Below are 18,583 nucleotides of genomic sequence, written 5' to 3' on the forward strand. Positions count from 1 at the left end.
GGACTCACATGGAGGACTGTCTCCTGTGGGTAGGACCCCATGCTGGAGCAGGGGAAGGGTGTGAGGACTGCTCCCCCCCGAGACTGATGGTGCTTCCCCATCTCATGAGGAACTGATGGAAACACACATTCCCCCAGTCCCTGCTCCTCCCTGTGCCCCAATGGGGGGAAGAAGGGAGCAAAATCCCAGACTAAAGTGAAGTCTGCTAAGAAGGGAGGGGTGGGTTGGAGATGCTTTAAGATCTGGTTGTGCTTCTCATTACCCGACTCTGGTGTCACTGGCTGTGCAGGGCAGTGTCATAAATTAGAGAGTTTTCTCTCCTTTATTCTGTGCTGAGTCTGTTCTGCCCATGACTCTGATTGTGGAATGATCTCTCCCTGTCCTTATCTCAACTCCTAAGCCTCTCAATATCTATTTTCTTCTCTGTCCAGCTGAAAGGGGGTGAGACAGAGCGACTTTGGTGGGTGTCTGGCCTCCAGCCAGGGTCAAACCGCTGCAATGTGGAATGTCACCATAAGCTTCTCTTGACACTGTCCAGGCCAGATGTACTGGTGACATATTATGATCATCTGCAACTGCCACAGGAAGTTGCAGTTACACCAATTTGTATCAGAAGTGACAGAACAGCTGGTTGGGGGAGGACAAGAGTAGGAGGAAACCAGCATCATCTTCCTTGGAATGAAAATACTAATAAACCTGTCTGTTTCTGGCTTTGGCTTTCTAAGATCTCTTTAAAAGGCAGAGAAAGATCATTCTGAATTGGGCAAAAGAAAACAACACTAAAGTTTAAAAATAGCACAAGACTAAAATCAAATGTGTTTTGTCTGTTAGTGTACAGATAAAAAATAAAAATGAATTTTGAAAAAAATATAATTGCCATGTCATTAGCCTTTCAGCCATTTTTGTTGCAATTTTTCATGTGTGTGTAGTAGTGCAGCATCATCTTGTATGTGTATACACACTGTGTATGCATTCAGTTTCTGAAAATCTTGAAGTATGGACAAGTGGTTTATATAGAGTGTCCCTCCTTAATAAGAATTAAGTATGAGTGTTCAGACACACTATGCAAATGTGTCCTAGTAGTCTTGCATATCAATGCAAATAAAACAATCAAACAATGCAAATGAAATCCTGACCTTGGATCCTTATCTGCAACACTTGAGTTTCTCAGAGGCATGGACGTTGTGCTGTCTGGGCTGTCTGTTGCAAGGAGCCAAATTCTTGACATTTGTAAGAAAAACAAATTCCACACCTGAGTGGATCAGATAACAGCAAAGCAGCACAGCTGTGCACGGAAGCTCAGGTAGGATGTAGTTCATTTTGTTGAGGGCCTGAGGTCTAAGTGTCCTTGTTGATTCACTTCAAGATTCTTTTACTTGGTTTAAAAAAAAAAAGAAAATCAGAACAAAGGAAAAAAACCCCACAATAGAAAATTCTGATTACTGATTGCCTGAACAAACTTCGTTAGGATGTGGTTCCTCTGCTGTTGCGTGGAAAGAAAGGGTGCATCAGATTTGGGCTCCTTTGAAACCTTTGCAGTTCCTCTCATGGGCTGATGCTACCTTTTGGCATTTCTTGTAATTTTAATATTTAATATGTCAATTCATCTGTTTCTCAAAAACAGCTTAAAAAGTAGTGTTTTACTTGGTAGTTTGACTGTAACTGGGGGTGGGGGGAGGGGGTACTGGGACACTGAAGTGATGTCTGTCCATTAAATTCTTCATTGCATGCAGAGGGAAGTGCAGGGTGTTACAGCCTGAGATTCTAGTCATGCCCTGTTACTTTGAATTATGTCAAAACAGCACATTAATCGAACTCTGTGTGTTTTTATCTAAGAAATACATCAATAAATCAAAACTTAAATGGGGCAAATGAGCAGAATGTAGTACTTGTTGCCTTACGTATTCCTAGTACTTGTAGAGTAATCCCAGGTGGTTTTGGGAGCCTTTAGGTACTGTTGCAGTAGAGCTGTAATATGTTTCTGATGCCCAACCATAGCATTTTCCATAATGATGTAAGTTAATTCATATAATATTTGTGTAACATTCAGTTATTAAAAAAAAAACAAACCTGTGAAAGTGATATCAAAACAGCCAAAATATCACTGGGCAGCAACAACTGAAGAAAGAGCAGCAGAAGTCATTTCAACTGATGAAACTTGTTCTTCAGCTGCCCATTGTGTGTGTGCAGAGTGAGCAAGTCTTAGGAAGACTGACTAAAATCCAAGAGAGATGACGGTATTTTAGAAGCAGGTTGAAGTGAAGGTACTGCAATCAAACTGAAATCAGAGAAGTCATTTGCTCCTTCTCTGTGTGATTTCTCCTGTAAAGCAGAAAAACTCTACTGTTGCAGTATCTAACTGTTCAAGTTGGGGTGTAAGGTCTTAGAGTAGGGAGTATCTTTTGCTGGAAGTGTTTGTAATGTCTGAAACAATAGAGAATGAGGTCAGCTGATGAGTTTAATCATCATTATATTACTGTTGAATGATCTTTGAGGTTTCTTACTTTAATAAGATACGAATTTCTTTGAACACAGAGCATTATTATCTGACATACAGTCCATGACAAATTCGAAAAGTCGTTTTGAGTCTAAATGGGCTGAATCATATTGATAGCTGATAGTTATGAGTTAGAACATCTGGCATCTGGCATGGTTCATTCTTAGTTATTGCAGGGTGTGATGCATGTGAAAAAGGTGTGTTCTTTCTGTCCCTTACCCATCATTTATTAATTCTGAGATCACATATACCAATTAAAAACTAGTAGAGTAAGTGAATGGCTGTTTTGGTTATCCAACAGGTAGAATGAGATTCGTACTCTGGCATGTAACGTTGTGTGTAAATCTTCAGATCTGCAACTCTCAGCTTCACAGTAAAGATACCTCATGTTCAACCTGCTTTTTTCCATCTGTCACTACAGAAGCAAAAGAGGCTGTCATTTATTTTTGTCACTGCTTGCTAGATGGCAATAGATAAATGAGATCTGTCAATTTTGAAGCCTTTTCCTAAAGGTACCTGATATCTTCGTAAAATGATAAATAATTTAATGTGAGCAAACAAGTGTTTTATTCCACATGTCATTCTTCGTAGCAGCTGGATGGATTGTGCTAGCACCTTCCACTGCTGAAATGAGGTGAAAGACATAAGCTGGACAAGAAACTTTTCCAAGAAACTTAGAATTTGGAAAAATAAGCAAATGAAAATTTACTTCTAGGATGAAGTATTGCGGGCCTTGAAAGATACATCTCCTAGCTCTATGTATCTTACAATTAATGGCTTTTATTTCTGTTTGCCAAGAGGAAAAGTATGACTTTATGACATTGTTTTACTGTCTCATCTTTCTTTTTACCTTTGGAAATGTTTTTCTTAGAAGCATTTGAAGAATTCCCTTGAGAGATTGATACTCTTTACTGTTGTGTCTTTTCCTCCTTTATCTCAGGTTAACAAGTAACGGATTTTGTTGTTGTTATTGTTAAATTTCAGATAAATTATCAATACAATAATTTTTCCCAATAGGTGCCCGTATGTATCATAACAAGGTTGTGATTATAGTATGCTTGAATATAACCCTATGAGATTAATTGGCTATTGTTAGTAGCGTTTGGTGGTTTAAACCTCATGGTGGGACTTCTGGCGTGTGTTAGAAATGAAGTTGTGAACAAAAGAAATCCGAGGATCCTTTCTGATACTTAAAATATTCCAGTATTTATGCTGCTGCTGCTAGGCAGGAATAGGCTGTGTAAGAGAAACATGAGAAGAATAACAATCTTTCCTTTTGGGAAGGATGGAGGTTAAATACAATATGAGATGAAGTTATTCTGTTATGCTTCCATTTTTCTTGGTAGATTGGTCTTAGTAGATAGTGTATAGCAAATTTATGTTGGTCAGATGAGTTGCATTTGTTGTCTGTGTTTGTTGTTTGATGAGCTGATGGCAAATGCAAGGCAATAGAAATTATTTTAGGCCACAGTAGAAAGGCAGCTACATTTGAGTTGAATCATTTTCTGTTAGTAGCTAAGATTAAGTCAGGACACCTCAGATAGATTGATAGCAACACAGTCTGTTCTTCCTTCCACATAATTCAGATGTCAGATTAGCATAATAACATTTGGCAAAGCTTGGAGGGGAAAAAAAAAAAGAAGAAAGAAGAATCAGTGATATTTCCTTCTGACTAATTTGCCATATTATCTTTCTAGGGAAGATGGCATGGCTTACCATTGGGAAATTCAGCCAATTAATGTACATTTAATGAAATATTTGAATACATTAAATTTTACATGGCTTCTGTAGTACTGATAAATTTTGGCTGATGGGTATTGTGTAAAATAATTTCAGTCTGAAATCAGTGTTGGACCACTTAATATTGAAATTCTGTGTTTAGAGCAACAGTACAGTCTTAGTTTCATGTGTTGATAATTGAATGGTTTCTTACTCTGCTAAATACATTTATTTTTTCTTTCAGTGTTTTGTATCCTACTTGCGTTCAGTTTACTTAATGAAGAATAAGGAAGTATTTGATGTTTTCAAATTGCCTCTAGCAGAATATGCCCTGTAAGTATGATCAACTTGGAAAGTAAAACTGCATAGAGAGATGTTTTGCAATCTATGATGGCTTAAAATAGCTGTTTTGACTATGTTAACACACAGAATCGAAGAGTCTTGTAATATACTTACAGTTTCGTATTTATGCTGTGCTTCTGCATATTTTCAAAGACATTCTAAATAGAAATGTAAATGTGTAAAACCAATGTATCCCTACAGAAAGGAATAACTTGGAGCAGAAGGTCCATTTGCTATATGCAATAGAAGACAAAACTTGTGAAGAATAGAGAGCAATAGGGTGGTTAGTTGGGTGTTTTGTTTTTTGTTTGTTTTTTTTAATCTGTTCTTCATATTCACCCATCAGCAACATAGCTAAATGCCAACCTGTAAAGTGTATTATTTAAAAAGAAATTGGAGTATCTAAAGATGATATGTTGCAGTCACATTTTGAGTGTGATTGGGACATTGCTGCTTGGACATAAATTACTTTTCAGAAGATTCACTGTGCTGAAAACATTTGCACTGGACTGAACAGCATCTATTTTACTATGTCTATTTTTGTACATCTGTGTGAACTGCTCCATATTTTGTATGGGAGGGAAATTAATTTTGACAGGTTGACTTTACAGATGACAACCATCTGAGATTGTTTTAAAATGTGAGGTTTTCAAATAATCTCATGGGACATGGGTAGTCAGAAGGGAGCAGGAAGGTGCTCAAAGATGCACGGTAAATTAATTTTATGTCTTGAATTTCATACAGAGATGACAAATATTCAACCTTGTCAGCACATGGCATAATGGACTAAAATGTGACAAATTACTACACTGTTGAACACCTGGTCTTCCTGTGCTGTGCTGCAATTAATAGGATTATGTTCTTTAAGGCACATAAGCCTATTTAAGAAAGCATCTTTTCTCTTTATGGACTGAGAAATTTTTAGAAAAGACTAGAAAAACTTAAAGAGTTTCACTACTTGCATTGCTTGCCCTTTTACCTGTGTGATTTGCCAGCATCTTTAAAACCTTATTTTAGGTCTTACTATACTGAATGTAAGGGGTAGTGGCAGAAGATTAGGACCACGCAAATTTAGAATTGTAGAATGTTTTGGGTTGGAAGGGACCTCAAAGACCATCTAGTTCCAACTCCCCTGCCATGGGCAGGGACACCCTCCCCTAGACCAGGTTGCCGAAAGCCCCATCCAACCAGACCTTGAACACCTCCACAGATTGGGTTTCCACAACCTCTCTGGGCAACTGGTTCTAGTGTCTCACTACCCTCATAGTAAAGAATTTCTTCCTAACGTCAAACCTTAACCTACCCTCTTTCAGCTTCAAGCCATTGCCCCTTGTCCTATCACTACACTCCCTGGTGAACAGTCCCTTACCCATTTTCATGTAAGACCCCTTTAAGTACTGGAAGGCTGCCATTAGGTGACCCTGCAGCCTTCTCTTGTCCAGCCTGAACAAGCCCAGCTCTCTCAGCCTGTCTTCATAGGAAAGATGTTCCAGACCCCTGATCATTTTCGTGACCACCTCTGAATTCAGTCCAACAGCTCTATGTCTTTCCTGTACTGGGGACCCCAGAGCTGGATGCAGTACTCCAGGTGGGGTCTCATGAGAGCAGAGGGACAGAATCACCTCCCTCGACCTGCTGGCCACACTGTTCTTGATGCAGCCCAGGACACAATTGGCTTTCTGGGCTGCTAGCACACGTTGCCGGCTCATGCTGAGCTTGTTGTTGATCAGCACCCCCAAGTCCTTCTCCTCAGGGCTGCTCTCCATCCGTTCTCTGCCCAGCCTGTAATTTAACCAGTGTGTTATGACACTGACAGATGGTGGCAAACCTGAAGTTTTTGAATCCCAGCGCCCCCCATTGCTGATGTGGGTAGAGAAGGCGACAGTTCCGTTCTTCCCAGGCCTCTGTGCCAGGATTTCATCCTCCATCAAAGTAAATTCTAATCCCAACTTTGCAAAGTTAATAAGAAGTCATTCCTGTGTTAAAATGGAAGAAACCAGACAGTTGTTTGGAGAAAGCAGGAAAGGTTCAGTCAAGACTATGAAATATATGGAAGTGTAATCAAAAAGTCAGAAGATAATAAATCTGGAAGATAGTTTGGAGATTCTGCTCTAAACCAACAGTTTGTTGGCACTCTTCTTGCCCTCTCTCCAGACTGTTAGTCTACCTAAAGAGACGCTGCAGTCCCCTGGCTTTCAATTCAGTGCACATCCACTGAAACAGTAGATCACTCAGCTTAATTTATCTGGAAGGCCCTCAAAGTCCGGTACGTTGAATTCTGCATTCAGAAGCAACCTTGGTGTGTGTTCTGCATGGAAACTCAAAGCAAAACGGAGAATGAGAACCCTTTCTTCCTTTTACTTTCTATGTGTATTCTCTGTAAAGTATTTCAGCCTTTCTGGGGAGATTTACTGCTAGCTTGATAGATGTTACTCCACTAAAAGCCCTGCAGAGAAAACAGGCTGCGTAATGCCCCTGTCAGGTTTGCTTTTCAGTCTGTTAGGCTGTTGCCCACCGTCTCTCTTGCTCTGTTGCTTGGCATGTCTGTGCACTGAGATTCTCTGAAGCTCTGTTGATCAAGTCTGCAGTAAAGCAGTAGGTTTTTTTATATATTATAAAAAGATATTTATATGCTGTGTAAAATAATATATATAAACGATATAAAACCAGCATGTGTGTGAATTTCTGTACACATATGTGTTCTAGAGACTGATCACCTTTATGCTATGGTGCATTAATATTCTTTTCAGTATCCTCTCCTTATAAATTGGCATCAAGAATAGTTTGGGAGGAAGCCTTGCATGGGCCTAGCGTTAACATAGACAGCCTTTAAGTTTGGTGAAAGAGAATCTTGATGCTTGTATAAAGGAGAAACGTGGCTTTTTATTGCAAAAGACAGTTTTGAAAACATCAAATGTAAACAAACAACAGGGTCAAAAGGAAGAATTAGTCTGGGCTCCTAGACAGGTTTAACTGCTAACATATATACCGGTCTCCAGGAGCAGACCTTAACAGGTGAGTGCGCTGGATGTACAGGCTACTCACAGCTCTGAGGAGCTGCCAAGGAAGGTAATTTCTAATGTCATTTTCATCATGTCTCTCAGGACGAATGCAATGTATTTGTCTCTGTTTACCCCTCTATTGGTACCTGGAGAATAAATAAAGCAGGTTGAAGCCAGGTTATTTGGGAAATATCTGATACACACAATTTAGTACGCAGCTAATTTTGCGAGTAGTACAGATCAGTGATACAAAACAGTGGTAGCTGCAGGTGTCGTCATACCTGAAATGGGTGATAGCAGGATACACGATCTATTGGTCCTCTCACTGAGCTGGGAAAGCACCCACTGCACTCTCCTTTCAGCTCCCCTGGCTGTGGATGTAGGCCTGACACTTAACGCATGGTCAGGGTGTGAGGTGTTGGTGTCTTGCTCTGGCTGCCATAAGAACAATCCAGTGCCAATCATAAGCTTTGCGCATTTTGTCACCCCTTTGCTGGTTCTTGGCCCTCCTTCTCACTGCCCTTGTACTTCCCTTTCAAGACCCCAGTCTCCTTCCAACTAAAAAGCCCAGCCCTAATTACTTTTTCTTGGTTGTTCCCAGTCTTCGTACATCTGTAACCAGCCATGGTATTTTTCACGCTGTTACCTAGTTAATCTCAGCCTCATATAGTATTACTGATACAGACCTCAATATTCCCTCCAGTCATTGGTAGAATTTGGGGATTTCTCAAACAACTTCCCCTCAGCCACCTGGAGATTGGGCCATCCCCTTCTGAGCTTTCTGTAGCTACTTCTGTAAGGTTCTGAGCTTTCTGATTCTGCTATGCAGATGTCTGAACAAGCAGAATTCTCCTCTCTCCAAGTCCAGGGTCATTCTCTTAGTCATCATCGTTGTTTATTCTAAGATCTTGAATGATTTTCTCATTGTGCACCCATGCCTGCCACTGACCTTCACTCACCTTAGAAGTAAATAGCCTTGCATATGCATGAGTGGTGGTTCCAGTATAGTGCTTCTCAGAGTAGGCTAAACCAGCTAACTTGGGAAAGTGGTCTTAATGCCAGCTAGAGATCTCTGTTGCTGGATTGCCCTTTGAGCAGATGTCAAGGGTAGCACAGGTACCAAAGAGCATCAGGACCTGCAACTGCAATGGAGAGGCTTTGCTTTTCTAAAGAGGACTGTATTTTCGTCTTGGTCATAGAGTCATAGAATGCCCATGGCAGGGGGTTGGAACTAGAAGATCTTTGAGGTACCTTCCAACCCAACGAATTCTATGATCCTAATTGATTGGATTCCAACCAAGACATCCTCTTTGGCCTTCTCTTTGATCCTGACCCACACCCTTTTGATTAGCTTGGTCTTCCTTATAATTAGTAGAGTACTGTGCTTTTGAGCTCTTTAATGTAGAAGAATAAAGCTGGCTAGTCAAATAACACAGCAAAAGCAATTTCTCTGTTCATTTTGGTTATTAATCAGTCCATCTGGAAGGCCTGTTAATTCAGATTTGTGTCACTTCAGTTGATTTGATTTGTCTAGTTTTCAAATGGTTGCTCATCTTGTCTTCTGAAAACATTTTAAATGTTAACTGTAGATGTAGTATATATTGCAAGGCAAATAACACACACACTTCTCTTGAAATAGCTTCTGGGAGTATTTAACCTTTTTCAAGCTATTTTAAATCTTTGTCTGAGTCTGCTTTACAGTAAAATAAATATCACTGTGCTGCGTTTTTACATGTTCACATAATTCTGAAGTAGTTCACTAATGGAGTATGTCTTGTATTTAGTAAGTGTAACCTGATAGTAGAATGAAGCACCACTAACTCATGTGAAATTATTGTGCAGTTCTTTGGAAGTGGCCTCACATTTTTTTTATAACTGACTCATAGTTCAGAAAGGACTGGAAATCTTGTATATTCCAGATTAGGAACTTCTGTGATACTTGAAAAATTAAAAGATTGTACTGGTCTTAAGTTTCTCATGTTAATTTGTTTTGTGCAAGAACAGACTGTGCTTTGAGTGCCTCGAGTCTGTCTGATGAAAGAGTTGAGAGGTGCCCAGCTTTTCAACCTGATTTCAATAGAGCGTAGTGAGGGCACTGTGGAAATGTAAACATACTCAAGGTCTTTGTATAAGCACAATTAGCAAACCTCAGCAAAGGCAATAGTTTAAGTGTGATACACCATTCCTTTGAATGAATTTTAAAATATGTTTGCTAATATTGGAATTTCCTTATGCAATAGCAAATGAAAGTGCCATTCTTAAAGCCATGCAATGTCCTTTCTTTGGAGTTCTTTACTGTTTTAACTTATTTCCTGAAAATGTTCTTCAACTTGCTTTGATTTGGAGGAGGTGTCTGAGCATCGTAGTTGTTTTCTTCAGTTACATCTACCCATTACCTGATCAATATTAGGGAATGATGATGTCTGGCCACCTCAGTTTCTGTTGATGAATAGAACTGTCAGCTGAACTTTCGTTTATAGTAGCAAAATAATCCACTGGCTTTGGTATTGCTTTTAGAAACTGTTATGTCATTCTATAGGAACTTGCTCCTAAGAAGTCATTGCATTTGACACCAAAATATGAAAGAGGATTGTGTTTTTGGTCTGTCTGCTGAATTTGCATTGCAGTTTTAAGGCTGCTGGAGTCTGAGGGATGCGTTGCAGTGTTAGCATGATTTCAGTGCTCGGTGCTAGAACTTACGCAAAGCCACTAAGGAGCTTCCCTGCCTTTTGTCTGTCTTTATGGGAAGAGCCTGCACATTCTGTTTTCTGGCAGCGTGTGTGAATGCCAGCACTAGAATCAAAGAACAGCTCTAACTTCAGGTGGAGTAGGATTGTGGTCTGAGTGGCGTCTAATGAATTAATGAAGACAGATATTGCCCTTGTGGAAAGAAAAGGTGGATCATATATTCAGTTTGTTTAGTATGACTGAACTCTAGATTTGACAAATTATTAAGAAATAAATTCTAAAGAAACTGTCGAATCTTAGAATATAAGGAAGCTTTTAGCAGTACTAGAATGTGTTTGTCCAATTTTTTCTCCATTTTGAATATACTGTAGAAAAGAGGCAGTATTGAGTCAAAATGCTGGCATTTCTTTGAGAAGCTATGTAATTAAGAGTGTTTGGGGATTGTTTGCACACAACTTTGTTTAAGCTTATCTCATTATTACTTTCCCACCAAATTTGGCTTTAACACCTTCCCTCTCCCCCAAGTCTGAGGGCTGCATTCTTTTGTTTCAGATGTAATTGGAATTCTGATTGCAATGGTATTTTTTTTTTTTGTAGGATTGCTAAGCAGTTGAGAGAAACTGACCGACTGTAACTGATAATTCATTTTGCTCAATTGTTAAAGACAGACATCAGTGCAGAACAGCAATCTGGAGGCGGGGATTTCATTTTTGAATGAGAAAAGCTGTGTTGATGTCTCTTCTGTATCATTTGCTGAGTTGTCTTTTTGAACTTTTCCAGTGGAGAAAGTAGTTTCTTTACCATGCCAAACTTTGTCTGCAGCCGTGATCCTGATCTTTGACACTAAGCCCTGGAGACACAGGAGAGAAACTGTGATAAGATCTGAGCTTGCAATCATAGAATCATAGAATCATAGAATGGTCTGGGTTGGAAGGGACCCCAAGGATCATAGAGCTCCAACCTCCCTGCCACAGGCAGGGACACCAGCCTCCAGGCCTGGATCTACACAAGGCTGCCCAGGGCCCCATCCAACCTGGCCTTGAACACCTCCAGGGATGGGGAATCTAATGTGGTGTACATTGTGCCTGTGTGTGTCTGCATGAGAAAGAAGTGAGCCCAGGCTGTGTAGTTGTAAAATAACGTTGTGAAATCTGGAGGAGCACAGAGTTACTCTTGCAAAGGACCTCTTTTGCTTCTTCAACCCCCTTGCAAAGAGATTGCGTGTTCACTGACGTTGCAGCAGTCTTTTCATATGTGTGTTACTGTGCCCAGTGTTTAGGCCCAATTCCAGGTTTGAGTCTACCTCAGATGCTGCAGTGGAACTTTACCTCTGCTTTGTTTGATTGTTCCCATTTCAGTTAGTCAATAGGCCAAACTGTAACACACATTTTTATTGCAAAGGTAATTAGTGTTAGCTGTCAAACGCTGAAACAAGACTGCTGGTTGCTCCAGTTTCAGGTCCCAAATGTGTTGTGTTACCCTCTCAGCAGTGTGCTGTCAGTAAATGCACAAAATACACTGGATAAAACTTATTTTGATTTTTTTTTCATAACTTTTTTTCTTTTGCTGTTAATTGCTTGTAGAAGAACAGTATTGAGGTATCAAAAATACTTAACTTTACATGTAAATTAAGGCTTTATTCGTCCCTCATCCTCAGTGTGGGCTGCTTTTTGGGTGCTAGTCTGCTCTTCAGTGTTTTAAGCTATGACCAGTACCAACACTGCCCTGTTTAACTGCAGGTGTGGTTGTGTTGGGTTTTTTTACTGTTTTTATGTACCCATTTTAGTTGGTTAAATGACTTTACTCCTCTGCTAAGTGTATATACAGGCCCCAGGTATCACAAGCACTGTCAGTCCTGTGTTCTGCATTTTTAAATGCAGCTGTGATCTTCACGTGTTCCTTTCGCAGCACTAGTGCCTCCCATATTTTTTATTCACTTAATAGGAAGACTTATGAAGTCTGAATGAGACATATATTGCTTTTTTGAACTGGGGTTGGCAGGGTCAGGCATTCTCACAGTGGGCAATTACAAAGTTAACTGAAGTCAAATGGTCTGTTAGTTAGAGACAAAGTGCCTGCTCCCCAGTAATGCTCTTGCTATATGATATTTATGATTTTGGGCTAATTTTTGTCCCTTCATGTAGAGTGCTAGTATAACTTTGAATTGTCATGAATAATTAGTTTAGAAAGTAATTACTAATGCCACGAAGGTTGAAGCCTTTCCATGCAAGCAGGTGAGATTTCCTTTAAGGGAGAAATGCCTCTCCTGTAGCTTTTTCTGCAGTTAAGTCATTTAGCCATACTGTGTTTGTCCTTCTCATCTCTCCATCACCACGAGACAGTGGGGATAATGTTCTGTGTGCACTTACAGCAGTGAAGGACACTGACAGAGATCAGGGACATTGTCAATACCAAATTATGCTGGTGTTTCTTCAACCATATTTTACTGTGAGTCATAGACAATTTGCTCATCTACAGCTTTTCTGGTTCTTTGCTTTCTTCCAGGGACCATTTACAACCATGCTATAGAGTTCTCAATTATTTCATGTTCCTTCCTCTCCTGACATTCATGTGCATTTTTCAGGCTAGATTGTCCTGTTATAGGCCAAATACTGGTTTGTAAATATGTCGGTCAAGAGGTATTAATATGAATTGCCATAAATAAAATCGAATCACATCAGCCATCAATGAGGGCTTCTAATATAGTACAATCTTGTCCTTCTACCTTTCAGATTAATTTATGTTTTACTTCCATGCTTTAGATCACTTGGTCTTGCAATGGCACCTCGTGTGAGATTTCTTCAAAAAGCTCGGAAACAGCTGTGTGCGAGTGAGGCAGCTGATGGGACAGACCACCCCGAGGAGACAGAGGAGAACAGAAATGCCATCTCCTTGGCAGACAGCGAAGGAGTGGAGAAACGTGGAACTGATTTCAGTGGAAAGGCATCTGTTAAGAAAACAAAGGAACAGGAGAGAAGTAGAAAGACTAAGGAATGTTCTGCTTCCAGTGAAGGTGCTGAGGAGAGTGGCGAGTCTGAGGATGAATCGCAAGAGGTATCTGAAGAGGAGGAGGAGGAGAAAGAAATTCCTGTACCAAGCAAGGATCCAGACTCCATGCAGTTCTTTGAAGATGATGGTGATGATGACGATGATGATACTAAAGATGTTGATTTGCTCACAGTGAAACGACGGAATGTTTTTGGTGTGGAAGCTAAAGATGAGTCAGCATCGGTAAGTTCACTTTACAGCAAAACTCATGAATCTTAATGATTTTATATTGGACATACTACAAGTAAGGAGGAGGAAAGAGAAAGTTTCACTCTTAGCAGAACGTTCACTTGAAGTCTGATGTGTTGTCCATATGTGTCAGAGGTCAGAATTGCTCCCTAAAGATTAGTGGTGTGACATATACTTTTATCATTTTGTTTTTAGCAGAAAGTAATTTTATTAGCACAACAAATACCCTTGTAGTTGCTTGATCTTAGGAATAATGTGATTTGAATACATGGGGAATTTTGCCAGTTTTAAGTCTTATCTCTTACTAATTTCCTTGTACCTCTTTAAAATAGCTGCCACTTTAAAGTCATAATTTTGATGCTGTACCGCAGTTTGTGGCACCGGGAAGCCAATCTCAATACATGATGAGCCACTTCCTGATAGAAACCATAACAAATAATCTTTACAATAATGTACCCTTCAAACGTTGATTTTAATTTCAACAGGACCTTTGCTGTTAGGAATTGAGCCAGTATCAGAGAGAGAGAGTGTGCCCAGTTCTAGTAAAGCATGCTTCTAGTGGCTTATTAACAGTGTTCATGTAGATCTTTCATTTCCTTGGCGAGTAGCTTTATAATTCAGGATTTCTCTGTGCTTGGTGTTCTGAGGACTGTGGCTTTCATTTAATCTTTAAATATGTTATAGTAAGGGTGGTTCTTTATTTATTATTTCTATAAAGCAGATTTGACACGTACATATTGTGATTTTTATTTTTTGGTGTGTGTATCCATCGCTATCTAACAACTATTATCTCTGTAGTAAAGAGATCCAAATGAAATAACCATCTGCTTCAGCAAGATGTTTTTCTGAACTTATATGCATGCAAGCACAGCCTCCTGTTAAGCAAAGTATTTATTTTTCCAACTGGTATTTTAAATCTTTTTTTTTTTTTTCCCTGTACTGTTATTTAACAGCACAGGGCACTTGTCATGCCCTTATGCTAATCAGCCCACCAGCTGCATTTGTAAGCAGCACCCTTCCTTTAGTATTTAGTGAAGTGTTATAAACTAGTTTTATCAGCTGACTTTGTCGAAGGCGAGCAGTTGCACGGTAACCCAACCATCGCCTGCATTGTTTCCTCTACTGTGACAAGGCTGCCACAGGTTGTCATCTTGTCCCACAGCTATGGGAGGAGGATGCTGGAATTACCTTTCTGTTCGTTCCTGCCCTGGCACAGCCACTGCCTGGCAGTGGCTTACATTTATTAATAAATGTCAGTTTCATGTGGGAAAGAAATTGCTGCTTTAAAGATGGAGTAAAAGGTTTCTGCCTTAGTTAAAGAACGATATCCTCAAAGCTTCCATAGCGCTCCATGCTGCAATACACATTGCTTTTGTAAGTTGGAAGGTGAGTGGGAAGTTTTCTTCAGGAAATGGTGAAAGGAGAAACTTTGATGTAAAAGAATGAACAAAAAAAATTTTGTGTAAAATACCAGTGATTTGAAAGGTAATTTGGAACCTCACAGGGTAACCTTTCAACAGCTTTCCAGCATTCAACATTTATAGGTCAGCTTATGCACAGACAAGTCAGAAATTATTGTCTGTGATTCAGCACTTACAGTGTGAGGGTTAGTGGTTTGTACTTGGTGTGCAAGTGTAGAAGGTATCACCTGGAACCTCCTCTACATGAGGACAAAATACTTAGTTATCCTTTGAAACAGCTGTGAATAAAAAACCCAAAGGTGTCAAGATTTGTATCATTAAGAACTTAAAATATAATTTCAATAATTTCCTACAGAAATGCCTATGGTAGTGCAATGTGTGATGTTTACAAGGCAGAAATGCAGACCATACTGTGCCTGACTCTGAGAACTAGTCTTGGTGCGTACGGTAGTGTGGCGGTCATTACCTGCTGTTACTGCGAAAACTGTTGCTAAATTGTGGAGTGCTTTCAATTTAAGGGTTCTCTTTTAGTAGGATTAAGAGATTAGAAGTCTCTATCACTAACCATATACTGTCTTTTAATGTTTTGGTACACAAATGGACAGGACAGAAATTGCATGGAAAGGTTCTGTCATTGTGTATCTTTTATTTCATGTGTACGCCTGAGCACCACCATTTGTAGATGTTAAAGACCAAATCAATAACTTGAAACACTTATAATGTTTTTTTTTTTCCTTTTTATTTTTGGAAGGAAGTTTTGAAGTGATTATTACTGCATTAAGGTAGATCTGTTCAAATCTAAAGAATGGTAATGAACAGATTCCTCTGGGGTGTGAGGAGCAGGGAGCAGTGTGAGGGCTGTGAGTCAGAGTGTCCTTCTAGGGAGGACTCAGGAACCAGTTACACTACAGCGCAGTGGGTCATTGCAGCATTTCTAGGATGAGGCACTGCGCTAGTTAACAGTCTGAAATGCTGCAGAGTTTAGGGCTATGAACATAGCATAGAGTCTACTCTCTGCTAGAGCAGTTAGGGTTTTAAAAAAAATCTGTTTGTTGTGCTAAATAAGGTGGGAGTGCTGTGGAAATACTAGTATGGGATCATCTAATTAGGAGATTATGAGTATGCCCATAAAGGTTGAATTCAGTTTGCATTTATTCTTTTATTGTCTATGATTGATTTTACAACTTCACTATTCTTCTATTGTGCTTCTTGTTGACAGCTAAACAGTCCTGCTGCAATTGCTGAGCTTCAGAACTTTTTTTGTAAATGGAGACATTACATTCTGTTTCAGTTTTTGAATAGCTGTTGTTAGAGACACCATTGCTTCCTCATCCAGAGTCCAGAGGAGGCTGTGAAGATGATCAGAGGGCTGGAGGACTTCAGCTGTGAAGACAGGCTGAGAGAGTTGGGCTTACTCATCCTGGAGAAAGCTCCAGAGAGACCATAGAGCAGCCCTGTAGTACCTCAAGGGGGCCTATGGGAAAGCTGGAGCAGGCCTGTTTGCAAGGGCAGGCAGTGACAGCACAAGAGGTGATGGCTGTAAACTAAGAGAGGGGAAATTTAGATTAGATATGATGAAGAAATTCTTCCCTGTGAGGGCGGTGAGGCCCTGGCACAGGCTGCCCAGAGAAGCTGTGGCTGCCTCCTCCCTGGCAGTGTTCAAGTTGGATGGGGCTTTGGCAACCTGGTCTGGTGGAGGGTGTCCTTGCCCATGGCAGGGGAGTTGGAACTAGATGGTCTTTGAGGTCCCTTCCAACCCAAACCAGTCTGGGACTCTGCAATCCTCGTGTCTTCCCTTGCCCCTCCAGTGGCAGCAGGAGCAAGAGGAAGCACAAAGCTGGCTCTGAATATCCCCTGTGCTGGTGGTGACCTGAGCTTTGATGCCAGGTGGGGTGGGCTCAGCTGTCTTTGTAACAAGGGAAGGGACCTAGGCAAAAGGAGCAGGGTTTATTTAAACTGATGCTGCACTGGAAGGGGATTTGTGTGACTTAGAGCATTCATTTTGTTGTTTAATGTCCATGGCACCCAACCTAACGGTGAAAGGTAGGTTATGGTTTGAAGTGAGACACATCCAATGTTAATTACTTTAACAGTACAACTGGCTTCCCAATTCCACTCTCCTTTTACCCTTTTCTTAGTGTGGCCCTTGGCTGCCTGCATGCTCTGTCTCCATCCTTTAGTGACAACAGATACAACGAAAAATATGTTCTCTGCACTGCTGTATAAAAGAAGAAACCTTGGATAAGGTGAAGACCTTGGCAGATATTACAATTTTGTTATGAGCTTCTGAGCTCATTTTTGAAGAGGTACTCACTAGCTGCCCTATTTATGATTTTTACTTAAATATGTCAGGATTTTTAGCTGGTAATATAAGTCATGGGATTTATTTAGAAGTACAGTGTTCATATGAATAAAAAGAAGGTCAGCTATACACATAGAGCCACTAGCAGAGATGCAATATTTAGCTGTTGTGTTGAGATTATGGAAATTAATTCATTTAAAGTTCATTTAACAATTTTACCAGTATTGATGTTGCAAAGACTGTGAGTACTCCCTGGTTACAAACTTTGTTTTTAATGCTAATTTTATGAAATTGGTTGTTGCATTTGGAAATGCAAAGGCTATAATTCCTCAACTTCAAGTATTATTTATTTTGAGGAGTATCAGGCCTAGAGTAGTTTTTCCTTGCTTTTGTTTATGCTTTATGTCTGATGAGATAACTAAAATGATTGCATACTCTCAGACTTGTCCTCTGCTATTGAATTTTGTGGTTTAGGATTAAGATTGCTCTGACTCTCTCCCTGCTCCCCCATCTCTTGCTTTATGGACCCCTAAAGCTGCTTGGAATACTGTAGTAAGCATATGGGTGCAGAGGGCTACCTCAGGTAGTACCTATAGATTCCCTGGAGTTAGGCTGGCCTCACAGGGAGCCTGCTGTTTGATTGCTGTAGCTATGGAGGGAAATTATATATCTCATGCTTGTGTGTCAGGTGGCTGGCTTGCCTTGTGATGTAATACCATTACATACAATGACATTTTTTTACACTTCTCAGGCACATGAATGCTGTAAACTGAAATATGCTGACCTGGGTATGTACATGTTTATAAAAGCAGGAGAGAACAGGCAAGGTAAATCTTCCTAAGCAGAGATGATAGGGGTGTCTATGCCAAGAAGCAGAGAGCAGTAGCTAGTTGTGATGTGGAGTTTGCACAGGAAATGAATCAAGGAAACTTCATTTAATATGCACCAAAGTGAGGGCATAGTCCTCTAGAATGTTCCTCTGTGATGTTGAGAAGAAAGCCTGTTACCACCCAGAGAGACCAAAATTAATTTTCAGACTTGTTATTCAACTTGATAGCTTCTCTTACATTGGTTTTTCCTTCTGAATGAGATCTCTGTCCTTCTGTTCCATGTTACGAGGTGGATTTTCACCAGTCTTGTGTTTGTAATGCTGCTTCTTCTCTACTGCTTTTTCTCTGTAACAGCTCATGCTCTTACGCTTTCATACTAATTCATATTAAACATGTGACTGTGTCTCCCCAGTGCCTTTCAGGAGGATGTTGAGAAAGAAAATACTCAAAGGAGGGAAGAAGCAAGGGAGTGAGCTGGCTGACTGGCAGTGGTGGTGTTTCCCTTATGGATAGCCCTCTGCTTTTCCTGTGGCAGCGTGTTTTGT

General features: G+C 40.2%; 1 protein-coding gene across 1 annotated transcript in view; it reads left to right on the top strand.

Moving 5' to 3' along the window:
- The window catches only part of DDX10 (DEAD-box helicase 10), a gene marked incomplete at its 5' end in the record, with an annotated part of 192,939 nt that overhangs the window by 45,330 nt on the left and 129,026 nt on the right, over window positions 1–18,583 (top strand). The window contains 2 exons of the mRNA XM_084278626.1: window positions 4,461–4,549; window positions 13,011–13,479. Of these exons, the coding sequence (XP_084134752.1) occupies window positions 4,461–4,549; window positions 13,011–13,479 (558 nt within the window). The remainder of the gene's footprint in view (window positions 1–4,460; window positions 4,550–13,010; window positions 13,480–18,583) is intronic.

This window comes from Gallinula chloropus, assembly GCF_964237585.1.
Source record: "Gallinula chloropus genome assembly, chromosome: 1".
Classification (NCBI taxonomy): Eukaryota; Metazoa; Chordata; class Aves; order Gruiformes; family Rallidae; genus Gallinula; species Gallinula chloropus.